Source organism: Oratosquilla oratoria, chromosome 5 (assembly GCF_046742065.1).
Source record: "Oratosquilla oratoria isolate Oo_2021 chromosome 5, ASM4674206v1, whole genome shotgun sequence".
In the NCBI taxonomy this organism is placed as follows: Eukaryota; Metazoa; Arthropoda; class Malacostraca; order Stomatopoda; family Squillidae; genus Oratosquilla; species Oratosquilla oratoria.
Window position 1 is genome coordinate 33,225,227 of NC_134781.1, and position 18,072 is coordinate 33,243,298.

Consider the following 18,072-nt stretch of genomic DNA (forward strand, 5'->3'; position numbering starts at 1 on the left):
GTCTGGGAGCAGCTTTCCAACCAGAACTCTAAGGTTTGGGGTGGCTATACTTGTAAATGAAGAGATAGGTAAACATGTGGTGGAGTGGAAGGAGGTTTCTTCAAGGTTAATGTGGAATAAGGTGAAACTGGGAAGGGAGATGTGGTATTTTGTAAGTGCATAGGGGCCTGGTAGTGAGAAGAGTGTAGAGGAAAGTGAGGCTTTTTGGATAGATTTAAATGAGTGCATAGAGGGTTTAGAGAGAAATGTCAATGTAGTGGTATTGGGAGACCTTAATGTTAGGGTAGGAGATGAACCAATAGGCAGAGTGGTTGAGAAGTGTCGAGTTCCTGGAAAAAATCATAGTGGAGAGTTGATGGTGATGTGTCTAGAAAGAGAGTTGATGATAGTAAATACAGTGTTTTGAAAGAAAGTCAAGCTTAAATACACATGGGAGAGGGTGGTGGATAGAAGGGTGTTAATGGACTATATAGTGGTAACCAGGAGAATAATAAGAGTTAAGGATGTACATGTTCTAAGGAGAGAGGGTGGGGGAATATCAGATAATTTTTTAGTGGAAGGTAAGTTGAAAGTGGAGGATAGATGGAGAAAGAGGAAAAGGACAGAAGGTAGGGAGGTGCTTAAAGTAAACTGCTTAAATGAGAAAGAAAAGGAGGAGTACAAGAAGCTGAGGAGTAGGAAAGAGTGAAGAGTACAACTAGGAGTGGAGGAATGGGGATGGTTCAAAGAGTGAGTCATGCGGTGCACAAAAATGGTATGTGAAACAAGGAAGCAAGTGGTGGGATGAGGAAGCAAAAAAAAGTTGTAGAGGAGATACAAAGTAGGATGAGAGAATCATATGAGAGGTACTAAGAAAAGAGAAGTAAAGCATAAGATAAAGGAAGCAAAAGAGGAGAGCAGATAAATGGTGCAAGAGTATGACAGAAAAATTTTAATGTAATAAAAAGATGTTTTGGAAAGAAATTGAGAGAGGTTGATGAGGTGAATCAAGTAGAGAAAAGGTAAAAGGTGTAAATGGAGAGGTTAATGGAAGAGAAGGCAGTAAGAGGAAGAAGGATAGAGTATTTTAGGGAGTTGCTAAATGTGAAGGAGGATTGGGAGGAAAAGGTAGTTGCAGTGGGAAGTGCGAGGAAAATGGAGAAATAAGGTAAGATGAGGTGAGGGCAGTGGTTAAGATGATGAGAGCAGTTAAGGCACCTGGGTTGGATGGGTATGAGGCAGAATGTCTAAAAAAAAAAAAAAAAGTACAATGAAGATGGACTAGCTGGTGAGATTATTTAATGTTTGTTTAAAAGAAGGTATAGTGCTGGGGGACTGGAGGCCTGTATAGTTCAACTTTACAAGGGAAAAGGGAAAAATTTTGAGTGTAGTAGTTTCACAGGGATCAGTTTGTTAAGTGTAATTGGGAAGGCTTATGGGAGGGTTTTGATTGAGAGGATTAGAAGAGGAAGAGAGGGAGCAACTGGTGAGGAAGTGTGGGTTTAGGACAGGTAGGGGTTGTGTGGATCAGATTTTTGTGGTAAGACAAAAGCTATAGGAAAAGGTATGGATGCTTTTTTTTTTTGCTTCTATACCTAAATACATACATATACCAAAGGCTTTTTCCTCCTTACAAGGGAGGTAGCCAAAAAACAATGGCATAAAAACCATTCCTACCCATTCCATCCATAATACACTCCATTCCCCTCCACCCTCTACCCTCCCTCTTATCTTGGCACCTCCTGGATGATGGGTCATCCCTGCATCTTGTCCACTGCCCTGGGTCAGAAGCAGTGTCGCAAGACACAGCACATCCACAGCAAGGCCGCTTCATTAAATCAGCGACCCCCCCTCTCCGTCCCCTCATGCAGAAAAGGAGAAGACAGGGAGAAATCCCTTTGGGCTGCATCAAATTTTTCTTACACATACTACCTCACCCCCCATCCATTCCACTTTATGCATCACAACATCATCCACATACAACCATTTTCCATTCACCCCTATCTTCTGTCCTCTCCTGTTCTTCTTCAACAGACATTCCCCTCTTCACCAAAGTCCCTTTCACTCCATTCATCCATCTCATCCTAGGTCGCCCCTTCATGTTCACTCCCTCCACATCTGCCTTCCATACCTCTTTTACTAGTCTTTCTTCACTCATTCTTTCCATGTGTCCAAACCATCCCAATACTCTTTCATCCACCCTATCTCCCAACTCCCTTACCACCCCTGTTCTCCTCCTCACCTCCTCATGTCTCACTCTATCCAGCCTAGTAACCCCCATCACACTTCTCAGACACCTCATCTCAAACACATTCAAACTCCTTCTCTCTTCCTCTCTTATGTTCCATGTTTCTGCCCCATACAGTGCTATTGGCACAATCACTCCTTTATACAATCTCCTCTTAGCATCCATTCCCAAATGTCTATTCCTCGTTACACTTTTTAATCCACCAAGGCATTTACTCATTTCTCTCTATCTACATTCTACCTCGACCTCCACTCCACCCTTTCCTGCCACATTCGTACCCAAGTATCTAAAACTATCAATTCCTCCAGTCGCTCTCCCTTAATGCTCATTTCCAGTCTGCTGCCACTTTCACCCCTTGTACATCTCATCACCTTACTTTTACCCACATTTATCTTCAATTTTCTTCTTTCACACACACTCCCATACTCTGTCACTAACTTCCTCAATCCCTCCTCTGATCCTGCTACAAGCGCAGTGTTGTCCGCAAACAACAGCTGATTCACCTACCACTTTTCTCCATTGCTTTAACCATCTCCAATCCCTGACCCACCACCTTTGCCTTTACCTCTTGCACCACCCCATCCATGTATGAGTTGAACAGCCAGGGCAACATAACATTCCCTGACTATGTCCCACCTTTACCTCGAACAACTCACTCTCTCCATTTCTAATCCTGACACATGCTCTACTACTCTCATAAAAACTCCTGACAGCTCCTAAAAGCTTTCCTCCTTCCCCTTGGGCTTTTATGGATTTGGAAAAGGATTATGACAGGGTAGACAGGGAGACATTGTAGGAGGTATTGCAGATATATGGGATAGGAGGAAAGCTGTTAAGAGCAGTCAAGAATTTTTACACGAGTAGTAGAGCCTGGGTTAGAAGCAAGGAATGGAGAGAGTGAGTGGTCTGATGTAAAAGTGGGAGTTTGCCAGGGATGTGTTTTGTTGCCTTGGCTGTTCAATTTATGCATGGATGGGGTGGTGCATGAGGTAAATGCAAGGGTAATGGGTCTGGGATTGGAGATGGTTAAAGAAAATGAAGAAAAGTGGGAGATATGCCAGTTGTTATTTGCTGATGACACTGCGCTTGTGGCAAGACTGAAGAAATTAGAGTTTGGGAAGGTGTGCGAAAGAAGAAAGTTGAAGATAAATGTGGGTAAAAGCAAGGTGATGAGATATACAAGGGGAAAAAGTGGCAGCAGACTGGAAGTGAGAATTAAGGGAGAGAGATTGGAGAAAGTGGATAGTTTTGGAGACTTGGGTGCAAATGTGGCAAGAAAGGGAGTGGAGGTAGAATGTAGATTGAGAGAAGCAAGTATGTGCCTTGGTGGATTAAAAAGTGTAATGAGAAACAGACATTTGGGAATGAATGCTAAGAGAAGATTGTATGGAGTGATTGTGCCAACAGCACTCTATGGGGCAGAAACATAGAACATAAGAGAGGAAGAGAGGAGTTTTGAATGTGTTTGAGAAGAGGTGCCTGAGAAGTATGATAGGGGTTACTAGGCTGGATAGAGTGAGAAATGAGGAGGTGAGGAGGAGAATGGGGGTGGAGTTGGGAGATAGGGTTGATAAAAGAGTATTGGGATAGTTTGGACAAATGGAAAGAATAAGTGAAGAAAGATTAGTAAAAGAGGTGTGGAAGGCAGAGGTAGGAGTGAACATGAGGGGACAACCAAGGATAAGATGGATGGATGGGGTAAAAGGGGCATTGGGAAAGAGGGGAATGTCTGTTGAGGAGGGATGAGAGAAGATGGAAGTTAGGGGTGAATGGAGAACGGTTGTGTATGGATGATGCTGTAATGCATAAAAGGGAGTAGGTGGAGGATGGGGGGCATGTGAGGAAGTGTGTGTGAAAACTAATTTGATGCAGCCCAAAAGGATTTCTCCCCATCTTCTCTTTTTCTACATGAAGAGATGGAGAGGGGGAGGGGGGTCACCAATTTAATGAAGCAGCCTTGCAACACTGCTTCTGACCCAGGATGGTGGGTGGGATGCAGGTATGACCAGTCATCCAGGAGGGGCCAAGATGGGAGGGGGTTGAATGGGAGAGGAGTATGTGGGGAAGGGGTTGAATGGGAGTGGAGTATGTGGGGATGGAATGGGTGGGAGTGGATTTTATGCTTTTGTTTTTTTGCTTTGGAAAGCTGTTAAGAACAGTCAAGAGTTTTTACGAGTGTAGTAGAGCTTGTGTTAGGATTAGAAATGGAGAGAGTGAACGGCTTTGGAAAGCTGGCTTTTTGGCTTTGGAAAGCTGTTAAGAGCAGTCAAGAGTTTTTACAAGAGTAGTAGAGCCTGTGTTAGGATTAGAAATGGAGAGAGTAAATGGTTTGAGGTAAAGGTGGGACTTCATCAGTGATGTATTATGTCACCCTGGCTGTTCAATCTATACATGGATGGGGTGGTGCGAGAGATGAATGCAAGGGTAGTGGGTCAGGGATTGGAGATGGTTAAAGAAAATGGAGAAAAGTGGGAAATAAGCCAGTTGTTGTTTGCTGACGACAATGCGCTTGTAGCAGGATCAGAGGGGGATTGAGGAAGTTAGTGACAGAGTTTGAGGTGTGTGAAAGAAGGAAGTTGAAGATAAATGTGGGCAAAAGTAAGGTGATGAGATGTACAAGGGGAGAGAGTGACAGCAGGCTGGAAGTGAGCATTAAGGGTGAGAGACTGGAGGAAGTGAATAGTTTTAGATACTTGGGTGCAAATGTGGCAGGAAAGGGAGGAGTGGGGGTGGAGGTAGAATGTAGATTGAGAGAGGCGAGTAAATACCTTGGTGGATTGAAAAGTGTAATGAGAAATAGACATCTGGGAATGGATGCTAAGAGGACGTTATATGAAGGAGTGATTGTACCAACAGCACTGTATGGGGCAGAAACATGGAACATAAGAGAGGAAGAGAGGAGTTTGAATGTGTTTGAGATGAAATGTCTGAGAAGTATGATAGCGGTTATTAGGCTAGACAGAGTGAGAAATGAGGTGAGGAGAACAGGGGTGGAAAGGGAACTGGGAGATAGGGTTGATGAAAGAGTATTAGGATGGTTTGGACACATGGAAAGAATGAGTGAAGAAAGATTAGTAAAAGAGGTGTGGAAGGAGTGAATAAGAGGGGGCATCCTAGGATGAGATGGATGGATGGGGTGAAAGGGGCATTACAAAAGAGAGGAATGTCTGTTGAGGAAGGACAGGAGAGGGCAGAAGATAGGGGTGAATGGAAGAGGGTTGTGTACGGATGATGCTGTGATGCATGAGGGGGAGTGGGTGGGGGATGGGGGTGAGGAAGTACGTACAAGAATAAATTTGATGCAGCCCAAAAGGATTTCTCCACGTCTTCTCCTTTTCTGCCTTGCTGTGTCTTGCGACACTGCTTCTGACCCAACGCAGTGGACAGGATGCAGGGATGACCTGTCATCCAGGAGGTCCCAAGATAAGAGGGAGGGAGGAGGGTGGAGTGGGATATGTAAGGAATGGAATGGGTGGAAGTGGTTTCTATGCCTTTTTCTTTTTTGGCTATACCACCGTGTAAAGGGGAGAAAGCATTTGGTATATGTATGTTTTTTGGCTACCTCCCTTGTAAGGGGGAAAAAGCCTTTGGTATATGTATGTACATCAAGGCACTTTACTTTTGTCCATTTACTTTCAGCTCTCCTCTCACATACCCTCCCAAACTGTGACATAAACTGCTTCACTCTAACTTGGTTACAAGCAGGTGTCTGTAAACAACTGGTTCTAGAAAGGAATGCACCCAAATTCATACCAAACCACTGCCTAGTATACTTGAATTTACCTTCCTCATTGTCCCATCTATATATACACTGAACATATTGGGATATAATTATTGAACAAGTTTCTTCTATATGGCAAGCTACATTTTTCCCTCCTCACCACCTAAAGGTGTTTTACAACATTATGCACATATGTAATCTAAAGCATGGTTCCCTGTGTTAAATAGTATAAACGAATTATTCAACTTACGCAATACTAGTGGTAAGTGCAACAGGACGTCGTCCAGGTGTAGGGTAGTCTCGACCATTGACATATGCAACACGCCGTACCAGTGTCTCCAGGTTGGTCATGTTATCTCCCTCGATGGTGATCTGGGTCATTTCTGCAGTTGGGTATCATACAAAATACATGAGTTATGGTGATTAGCTATAGCTGATGTGCCATATATTTCTATTTAGCTTAGAGAAATCTGTAACTGTCATCACTGGGCCAAACAGGTTACAGGGATTATGTATGGTTTACAAATAAAAAGAAACTTACCGTTATTAGTGAGAAGTTCCATTCCTGGCTGAAGCAGCTCCATTGCAGGTGTATCCAGAGCTTCCTGGCACTTGGTCAGACAAGAAAGTACTCGGGGAGATTCGGACTTGCCTATAAGCACAGCAAGGCCTGCCATGTATCCATTTAGTCCATGTTTCATGTGGCCTTCAGATCCTACAGGACATGAACAGGTGAAAAAAAAGTAATATGAGTAATATAAAAAAAAATCTTGTACAAATATTGTAAGGAACACAGATCCTCTTGAGTTGTGATTTTGGTATGTGTGGAATATATGCAAAAATGTTCTATGGGAAAAAAAAACTTTCAAATGTTACAAAGCTTAATGCAATTCTTACATGGTCAGATCAATCAATCCGTTGTCCCGGGAAATAACGTGAAAACAGATATTCTTAATAATGCAAGAAACATGAATAGGTAAAATGTAAAAATAGTAAAATTACAATAGGTGTATAAAGGTAAATGTTTAATCTTATAATTTGTTTTTAGTCATGCTTAATTTCTTTCCAGTACATTTGAAGTGAAGACACTCAGGTATAGAAACAGCATTGCCCCCTTGTGCAAGAGGCCCTGGCTGGTTAGAGGCTGAGCCTGTGGGGTGAGCATATAGGGTGTCTAGCTCGAAATCATACGAGAAGAGGAGCCATCTTCAAGGGATGAAATAGGGAAAGTCATCATTGTTGAGGTAGACAGATCTTGCAAGGTCAATAGACCCAGGGGCCCTGTCAAGGGCAGGTGATGGGTTGTTTGTGAGGTTCCTTACAAAGACACACTTGCCAGAGTGGAGCACCTTGAGGTGATCACATGGAGGGAATTTCTTGCATATCTGAATGTCAGGTTGGTATTTCCAAACAATGACAATGAGGTGATCATGGTCTGTGGGAAAGTTGGAAGTGGGAAAATATTTGCCTGGGACAGGAAGAGCTTTTCCAAACACCAGTTCAGAATATGAAACTAGCAGTTTCTCTTTGGGTGATGTTTGCATACAAAGGAAGACCCAGAGTTGAGACTTCCAATCAGGTCCAGTACAGTGGGTTATTAGTTGTCTTCAGGATACCATGTGTCCATTCAACCAAACCATCAGCTACTAGGTTATGTGCAGTAGCAAGATGGACCTTTCAGCTACAAGGAGCTAAGATGAGAGGGGAAACAATGGGTGGTGGATGGGTGTGGAATGGGTAGGAGTCAGTGCATGCCTTGGGTGGCTACCTCCCTTATATGGGAGAAGAGGTTCTTGGTATATATATGTATATATATATATACATATCTTTTTTCAACCACAAATCACTTTTAATTCCATGCCATTGCAGTCGAGACTGAAGAATCACTCGATGGAGGGATCCGTTGGAAATTGAAACGTGGATAAAACTGATGCCTCCATCGAGCGATTCTTCAGTCTCGACGGCGATGGCATGGAATTAAAAGTTATTTGTGGTTGAAAAAAGATATTAATTGATCAATGGGAACCATTCAGTGTATATGTATATATATATAGATAATTCTCTCAAGGATGACTATAGCTGGGATGGAAAGGCAAAGGCCCAGTCAGAGATAATGCTGACTGGAACACCAAAATGTTTGATCCAACCCTGTAGGAGGGCTTTTGTGTGATCTTGGGCAGTGGCTGGTTTCATGGGTGCTAAGCCAACATGTGGGCACTCTGTAATGGTGACGAGGTACTGAGAGCTGTCTGAGAGTGGGAAAGGACCAACAATATAAATATGGAGGTGTCCAAAATGACACTTAGAATTGGGAGACTCCTATCCCCAACCCAGTGTGACATCCTGTCTAACTTGTCTGGCAGGCAATACAGCTCAGGGCCTACTGATTAACATCCTTGTTCACATCATGCTAAATCATTATTCTTATTTATCTATATATTTTTTTCCCATTAGATCAGCAGTCAAGTGTGACAAGCTGTAGATACTGCTGATAATTTTGTGGTGAAGTTGAGGTGATGTGGGCAACTGGTACTGGCTTTGCATAGGATAGCATGGCCTCTATTACCAAAGGGGATATCCTGCCATTGTATATTCCTGATAGTAGAGCAGTAGCTGGCACTTTTAGGGTCTTTCATTTTAATGGTTGCACGGCCAATTTCAGGCAGTATCATGAAAGCTTCCATCTTGTTCCAAGCTTTTGTTCTACTGCCTGAAGTTGACCAATAAATATCACTCCATAATTACCAAGTTACAAAGATTTACTGTAATTTCTTCTTTATAAGCTAGGTGACCAATAAACATCACATCAGGGTCACCAGATATAAGAAATGAAGTAGATCCTCTTGGCAAGTTGAGTGGTACTTACTGATGCATGAAGTATTCTTGGCAAGTTGAGTAGTACTTATTGGTACATGAAGAATATATACAAAATGTTTTATCACAATTGATGACTGATAATCATCTACAAATAATGTTACAAAATCTAGTGTGATCTTTGGTCATAAACACTGAAACAAAAAAATAAGACACAAAATAACATACTGGGTGTCAATTGAGCATTTGGCTGAGGAGACTCATGGCTCCTAGGCAATCAGTACACCCACTGAGTGGCTTAAAATTCACTTAGAGAAGAAATATTGTGTTACTCTAGGGATTGTTTGTGTGGGGCATTGTAGAATGACGTGCTCAGTGTCTATTGCATTGATACTGAGTTCACAAAGGTTAATTTTTGTAACTGTACAGTTGTTTTAAAGTCACTGTAACTTCCTGTGGATGTTCAAAAGTGAAGCTGCAGAGATAACTCTTATATGATATCCACTACTTTCTTGCAAAAGTAGACAGATCACCCAGGTTAAATACACAATTATATGGGTACAAAGGGTATACCTCTTAAATGGGGTGGTGAAAATAACTAGAATATGGGGCACTGTAAAACATGAGCTATGTACCAACCTTGCCAACACGCGCCAACTGAAGTCGTGGTATTGATGCCACGTGTAGGGTGGAGAGGCCAGTCATCAATGACCTGCATAGGAGCAATTCATATCACTTTCAAAACACATTAAAGTTTTCAGTAACAATGTCATTAAATGTATTCAAACCTGGAAACATTCCACATTCATACCGAAAAGGTTTTTTTCCTTCTTGCAAAAGGAAATCAACACATACATCCACCCAAAACCCATCTAAACCTAGACATCACCCCTCGCATTTTAGCACACTTTGAGGATGAAGGATGGATCTCATCCCCGGAATAATTTTCCTACCATCTTCCTCTTACTGCTCCCTTCCATTATCATCTCTCCATTTGCACTTTTTACCTTTTCTTCTCTACTTGATTCACCTTCTCTTCCTCCCTTAATTTCTTTCCAAAATATCCTTTTATTACTTTCAAAATTTTGTCATACTCTTACCCCATTTCACATCTGGTCTCCTCTTTGGCTCCTTTATCTTATGCTTTACTTCTCTTTCCTTTATACCTCTCATATGGTTCTCTCATCCTATTTTGCAATCAATCTGTGAAAGCTCGCTTCTTCTCTTCTACAACCTTCTTTGCTTCCTCATCCCACCAATCACTACCCTTCCTTCTATTTCCTTCCATCTTCCATATTCCACATACTGTCTTTGCACACCTTGTGACTCCCTCTTTGAATCATTCCCATTCCTCCTCCACTCCTAGTTCTACTCTATCCTTCACTCCCTCCCACTCTTCTCTGAACTTCTTGTACTCCTTCTCCTTTTCTTCCTCATTTAAGCAGTTTACTTTAAGCACCTCCCTACCTTCTGTCCTTTTCCTTTCTCCATCTATACTCCACTCTCAATTTACTTTCCACCAAAAAATGATCTGATATTTCCCCATTCTCTCCCCTTAGAACATGTACATCCTTAGCGGTTCTTATTAATCTCCTGGTTGCCACTACATAGTCCATTAATGCGCTATCTATCACCCTTCTATCCACCACCTTCTCCCATGTGTACTTATGCTTGACTTTCTTCCTAAACACTGTATTTGCTATCATCAGCTCTCTTTCTAGACATGTCACCATCAACTCTCCACTATGATTTTTTCCTGAAACTCCACACTTCCCAACCACTCTGTCTATTGTTTCATTTCCTACACTAACATTAAGGTCTCCCAATACTACTACATTGACATTTCTCCCTAAACCCTCTATGCACTCATTTAAATCTATCCAAAAAGCCTCATTTTCCTCTACACTCTTCTCACTACCAGGCCCATATACACTTACAAAATACCACATCTTCCTTCCCAGTTTCACCGTCATCCACATTAACCTTGAAGAAACCTCCTTCCACTCCACCACATGTTTACCTATCTCTTCATTTACAAGTATAGCCACTCCTTTTCTCCCTTGTCCTCTCTTCACTCCTGAGACCCTCTCAACTACACTCCCAAACTCAAACTCACTCCTCCCTTTCAACTTAATTTTGCTCAATGCCAACACATCCATCTTTCTTCTTACAAACATACTACCTATCTCTTCCCTTTTTCTCTCATTTGTACCAAATCCAGGCACATTAAAAGACCCAAACCTTAGGGTTCTGGTTGGAAAACTCCTCCCAGACTCTATTATGCCTTTGCTTCTTTTAGGTATGTCCCCTTTGGAGCTACTGGAAGAAGGATGCCAAGTCCTATCCACATTTTATGTCTCAAGTAGCAACACCTGGCATCATTCTTTTCCCCCACCTCAGGGTTTGGTGAAATAAGAAAATGAATATTCAGAGAAGTGGTACAGGAGTGGGGGACAGCATAATGGAGGGACAGTCACAGTACAATAAAGTATCATTTCTCTATGAACAGAGATTTCCTCTACCACTAACAAAATGATGTGTGGCTCTGGTCTGTTGGGGTGTCCCATATAGACCATATAGAATAACATGCAGCCAATACCTGATGCATTGCTATTCATGAATATATCATGAAGGTTCTTTAAAAGACAGAGCACTTAAATAGCAAGACCCCCAACATCTGGAGCTGGTTTACCACCCCCACTGCTTCATTCTTTAAATGTACAGCTTTCATGCACACCAAATAGTTGTTTGCATGATGCACACAAACTTTCAAAACTACCAGCCACTTCCTCCACTTACCCTGAAAGTTCAAGTATGCATGGCAAAGGTATCTCACCACCTCAGTTCAATTGTATGCAATAACTAAATATTTTCCTTTCCCTTCATATCCTATAAAGTGACTATCATGTAGCAATGCACTTACTTCTGGTGATTCACCATTCTCTGGCCGGAAGAGGTGTCCATCAACATACAATGTTACTTGGGGAAGGTTGACCAGGACGGCATAGTGATGCCACTCATCATCGCAAACCTAGAAAGAAGGAAAGAAAAAAAGGAGCATAAATGGTAATATTCACACAACAATTCAATGAGAGCAAGTTTATGTATCAAAAGTATGCAAAAGTATAATATATGTCAGAGGCATGTGTATCCTTTACATGCATCCCTGGACACCATCCACTGCTTGGGTCAGAAGCAATGCAGCAAGATACAGCCCAAGTTAGGATACCCCAACATCTTCATTACATGGTGACCCTCCCCCTTCACTGACTTGCGAGTAATTACAGACGACAAAGGAGAGATCCCTTCAGGCTGTGCTGATTTATCAATAAGCTTCAAAGAGGACAATTTCTTTTTCCTCTAATCAAGAAATTCTTATTCTGCCAGAAAGAGGTTAGAGACCTATCAAATACAGGTTGGACTGATAGGGATGAGAAACTAATAAGGAAGGGATGGCATAATTACTTCACAAGACCTGATTAGTACATATAATTGGAAAGTGATTTAGACATTCTGCTTGACAGTCATGAAAATTAAGAGGTGAGGGGAGGAAGAAGAGAAAGAGAGGGGAGAGAAAAAACATACATTCTGTAAACAAAGTACTACAACATACCTGAGGCAATTTCCATCTCCATTCAGCTGGCTGGAAGGTATTTAGGTCTGCTTCTGTGTAGTCACGACGGAGGAGGAGGATGAGGCGGCAGTTTCGGACGAACAAAGCCATGTGGTGTCGATTCATTTTGTGATCATCGGCATTGCACATAATGTGTTCTTTTGTGTGCTGTAAAGTAGGAAAATAACACCAATGTTCTAAATAATGATTATCAAATTCTATCTAAATATCAATGGATTCTTCCCCTTTATGAGGGAAGTAGCTAAATCAAGGCATGCATCCACTCCTACCCATTCCACTTCCATCCACCACCTTTGTTTCCCTCTTATCTTAGCTACTTGTGAATCAAGGGTTGATAATCAACATTAAAACAAAGAAACACACACACACCAAAACCCCACAAACCCATTTGTTATCCCCTCCCATTCTAGCTCCTTGTGGATGAAGGGTCATCCCTTACCCCAGCCACACTTGCTTAGGTCTCAGGAAATGCAAGACACAACACCTCCACAGAAGGTCCTGACATCCAAAATTGGTTTACTCTGTATTTCATTACATGGCAAACCCTCCCCATCATCATCCATTTGAGAAATATACAGAGCAAACAAGAAGAAACCCCTGCAAGCTGCATTACCTCATCTATTTACAATCACTCTCCACTGGCCTATCTTTTGTCCTTTCACTTCCTTCCTTAAAAGACATTCCTCTTGCATCCTTGCCCACTATTACCCATCCATCCACCTCATTCTTGGTTTTCCCCTTAAATTTCCTCCATATTACTTTTGCTGTTCTTCATTCACTCATTCTTTCCATGTGCCCAAATCATCCCAACATTCTTTGCACACCCTCTCCACCTTGGCTTGCCATCTCTACATTTCTCACTCTATCCATCCTTGTAACCCTGACTATACCTCTTGAACACCATCTCAAACATGTTAGAAGGAGGCAGAATGGAAGAGCCCAACTTCTAAGTCTCTGCTCCACAACTCTCCACTAATTCCTTTCTGCCACCTATTAACTCGTTGAGATATCTCAGCACCACCAGCAACCTTCCCAAAACTCATTTCATTCAATCCAAAATATCTCACTCTCTTCACTTTTCTCACTACTAGGGCTGTATGCACTCACAAAAGCCCACATCTCCCATCTCAGAATGTACAAGTTTTTGCAAAGTAAATGAAAAATCTTGTGAAAACTTGTAATAATTTTGTTTAAATTATAATTCAAAGTAACAAGTGGATGGAAATAATGTGAATGAATAAGGGAGGGATGGTGGGTTGTGTAGTTGGTAGGCAGGTTACAAAATAGCTTGACAAAATAAAAACAAATTATTCAAACTGTTCTCCCTTACCTTGTCAGTGGACGGACCTGACTTGTGTTTGAGCCAAGTTGAAATGGTAAATGTTGATGTTAGATTGTGGGTCAGCACCGATTCTGGGACAACAACACCTGATGAATCTCCCTCGAATTCGAAAATGAGATCGCCCTCGTGGCCCTCGTCTGAGTGGAGGCCAGCAGTCCACTCTTTTCCTGCACCTGGGGCAGGTAAAAGCTCCACACTTTCGCTACTAGCACCTGTAGAGGAAAAGTTGTTTAAATATTTGACAGAAAACAATCTAGTTAAAGGTTAATTGATGCAATACTGTCCAATGTAAGGGAGGAAAAGAAGGGATGGGAAACTAAGTAAAAAGTACAAATGGAATGGAGGAAGAAAGGACAAGGAAGGAAGAAAGGATAACAAGAAAAGATGGGAGAGGAAGTAAAATGATGGACAGGAAAGTCATGGGAAGGGAAGTGAAGGGAGGGAGAGAAGACCAAAAAAAGAAAAACACTCACCACACATTTTCCTCTGGGCAGCAACTGAATATGTGTCCCGGTCACATCCTTTTCCAATGTGTGATGTGGTTAAGCCAATACGAGCCTGCACTCTGTCTACATGACAAGGCACATCACAGAGTTCTAAGGATGCAGATGGGAACAACTCCTGACGTCCAGAGCCTGGAGAATATTCTACATGCTCGCTGATTCCTGCTCAGGAAAAAATAAGGTAATTAATTAACTTGATTACAAACATTTCTTTACAACCCTCTAATTAGCAGTATGGGTTAAATATAAATGTATAATATTTTCCTACTGTTGCTATCTCATTTTTTTCTGGGGGCACAGTATAAGAAAAAGAAAAATGTAGTCTTGTACTCTCACTAAACTCTCAGTTATAGTGCTGTCCCTTAAGTTTAAATAAAATACATGTGCATACATAAAGTTTGAAATGATGCAGCTAATAATAAAGTACTTGTTAATTTCATCACTAAAATCTGAAGGAGATGCATTTCAATGCAACTGGCAACCTCATTCAAATAAAAGTTATTTGCTTCATAACCTTGTACTCCTATCACTTTGATCTTCATTTGCACTCATTTCTAATACATAATTAGGTAAGTGATCTTTACATAAGGTTGATTGTTGGAGACAAAGATGGGACCCAGTAAACTTAGCTCTTTACATGTACGTATTAATAAGGTAAACAAGACAGGAATCAAAACATCTGGCTCTATGATATGCTTCCAAAATTAGCACAATGTGCATTATATGAAAAGTTCCTAATGTGCTCTCTCCCAATTAATCATCTGTGAATTAAAGACACTGTACAAGGAAAAAAAAAATTTCTTACAAAAAATGAACCTGCAACCACTGCAGGCTTCCTAAAGCTAATATAATTCAGTAACAGGTTAAACAGAGGATGTAAACAAGGAGCTAGGATTATTAAAGGTGCAAATGAATTCATGATGACTGGACATTCACCAAACCTGAATAGAATCACCTGGAAGCAACTAAACATGCAGTGATATACATCATGGGGAAAATATTTGTGCCAAGGAGCAAATATATAATTTTCATTCTTTCAATTCCTTTATAGGGTAATGTCTTTATGTCCTGCCAGATAATTTCATGCAGCTGCTTTTGTATCCTCTCTTTTTAAAGAGTTTAGTCCCTAAAGGCAGACTAATTTAAGGGTATCTTTGGCTCTAACAGAAAGATTTAATTTGGCTCAGGGAGTACTCTGGCCATAAAAGGGGTAAACTGGTGCCACAATTGGAATTGTCTTGGTCTCGTATCCTCCCAGTTGCGAATTAAGTCCTACACTTCTCACTCAATTCTTAGTAGTTACTTGGCCGAGCAGCCCACATAAGGGATAGGTGACAACTTACAAAGCAATTGTGTGCCTTTTGGCATAAGCTCCTAAACTTTAATCCCTGAACTTGCATAATCAATGTTCTATTTTGTATGTTTACTTAAACCCCATCAACATGAACATCTGCAAGAGATAACCAAGGTGATGGGTTAATTGACTGAATACTGTGACACACTTTATGGCTTTTGTTTTGGCTATGCCTAGGGATCATAGTCAATTGAGGGGTAGATTCAAGACTAAAAGAAACTGAGGAGTGTGTTACCTTCTTTTGTTTGAGGTCTACCTTTCCCTCGCATCTCTCAGGTACACCTCTATGGTATTTCAGCCAAACAAAATTTGATTCCCTTTCCACTTTATGCTTTGAACCATAAAAATAACTTCAAATGCTGTTCAGCTTTAATGAAGTCCTTCAAAGATATTCTTCTGACTAATGCCAGGCAATTTCATTCAGGTAAGAGAATGTCACTAAAGAGAAGTGATGAAGACCCCAATTAACTCTTTCAGCATGATGAAGCCCCCCTGAGGACACTATTTCAACAAATGCCAGAAATTTTCATTCTGGTGTGGGAGTATTACTACAATCAAGAAACAGGCCATGCACACAATAAAAATCTATTGCTGATATTGAAATAATCTAATTAATACCAATGGGTGTCACATTGATTTAAAATATCTAGAAATGTGTCTAGAGAATTCTTGCTTGATACTGACAATATGAGCAAGGCAGGCATGATAGTGGGTAACCAAAACAAAATCTACATTGGCCAGTGGTCCAGGAGCACAGCCCCTGGTGGGGGGGGTCAGGGGGCCACAGGCCTAGGCAGAGTCCCTGGGCTGAATCGCTAGTAAACAAAAGGATGCAAACTGTTCCAGTGATGTTGATATCGATATAATTCGGCCAAAATATAACCTACCCCATGCAATGCTACACAAAAAAATCACTTGTGGGCCAGCAGCACAAAATAAACCACTTACACACAAGTACAGCTGACATACAAATTGCCCAAAACTTCACATCAACCAAAAATTATTCGACCACAACAAAAAAAAAATATTTTTTTAACAGAATCATTTATTACAATTGGGAATTAATGACAAAAAATTGAGATCATTGTCAGGAAAAGAAAAAAATCAGAATTCCAATTTAAATCGGAAGAATATCATGCCTGCAAGGTTATGGTTCTCAATAACTGACAGAGACAACATCATTACTGTCAATCAATATCAATACTGACCCTAGGATACATAAACTATTGCATAAACCTCAATCTGAACTTTAACTAACCTTTCCATCCCAGATGACATACTCGGTTGACCTTTATCGTCACCATGACTGGCTGAGATCTCTTCATCCCGCAGTCATATGCCACCACTGAGAGGATGTGGTTGTGACTCTTCTCATAGTCCAAGGGTTCTGTGTTGCGGATGACTCCTTCACCATCAATACTAAAAGGCTGTGAAAAGAGAGATTTTGATGTCAAAATGTAAAATATGGATCCTGAAGACAGTGAAGTTACTAATAAGTACAAAGAGAAAAAGAGAGAAAAACAGGAGTAAGAAAGAATAATGGTTAGTAAAAAAGAGACAGATAGTATCTGTATACTGATAACCCCACCTTGGGGAAAATATCATGCTAAAGAGGTGGTACAGGTGAGATTTAAGAAGGGAGAAGGAGGAAAAAGTGAGAGGGAGAGAGGGGGTTATGATAAAACAATGGCAATGAACACCAATGCCTCAACAACCATGCTTGATTAAGCATAACATCATGAACACATCTGTACTCTTCTCTATAATAATCAATATAACTGAATTACTTTACATTATTAAGTAAAATATGTAGTATCATCACTCAAATATATGTAACACAGAGCTAAACTGAGAGACTATTTCTATTACTGTTCAATGAAAAATCCTTGTGACTTACAATACTGAATGAGGCCATAAATGTAAAGTATATATAAGCAGTGTTCTATCAAATTGATGACTGAAAAGGTTATGGCTATCAAAAACTAATAATGTTTATAGTGAAATCTTAAAAAAGGTGTTGCTCTGAAGTAACATACATAATACTGTATCATTTAACTTGGTATGAAATCATAACTGGGATACTGTCCAGTACAATTTTCATTGAAAGTCAATTATGTTTACATTACCTGGTCTTTTGTGAGGAGCTCATATCTACAAATGTCTCCAAATTTAGGAGAACAATCTTGATCATCAGCCTGAAGTGTGAGAACTTCTTGATAGAGTCTTCCTTCATCTACACCAACTACGTATGATGGTTCTACAAATACTGGTGCGTATTCGTTCACGTCCGTGACACTAACATGAACTGTGACACTGGGGAAGAGAAGATGCCATTAGCAATGAAATATTACAATTGTCACCATTATCATTTCAAAATCACACAGCGACAGAAAGAAAACGATAATAATTGCTGCCTTGAGTTTCACTAGTGATCCCTCGCGAATAGCGAAAAATCGCGGATAGTGGACGCGCCCTTT

General features: G+C 40.9%; 1 protein-coding gene across 5 annotated transcripts in view; it reads right to left on the reverse strand.

The window, feature by feature from the left end:
- Positions 1-18,072, reverse strand: part of Cals (calsyntenin 1) — a 569,423-nt gene that overhangs the window by 16,456 nt on the left and 534,895 nt on the right. For 4 of the 5 annotated variants that reach the window (XM_076185134.1, XM_076185132.1, XM_076185131.1 and 1 more), the window contains 9 exons: positions 17,722-17,908; positions 16,854-17,022; positions 14,212-14,403; positions 13,727-13,950; positions 12,376-12,543; positions 11,686-11,793; positions 9,402-9,474; positions 6,490-6,663; positions 6,199-6,331 (listed from right to left, as the gene is read on the reverse strand). In XM_076185134.1, the coding sequence (XP_076041249.1) occupies positions 6,199-6,331; positions 6,490-6,663; positions 9,402-9,474; positions 11,686-11,793; positions 12,376-12,543; positions 13,727-13,950; positions 14,212-14,403; positions 16,854-17,022; positions 17,722-17,908 (1,428 nt within the window). The remainder of the gene's footprint in view (positions 1-6,198; positions 6,332-6,489; positions 6,664-9,401; positions 9,475-11,685; positions 11,794-12,375; positions 12,544-13,726; positions 13,951-14,211; positions 14,404-16,853; positions 17,023-17,721; positions 17,909-18,072) is intronic. The other variant, XM_076185133.1, reaches the window with a different exon arrangement.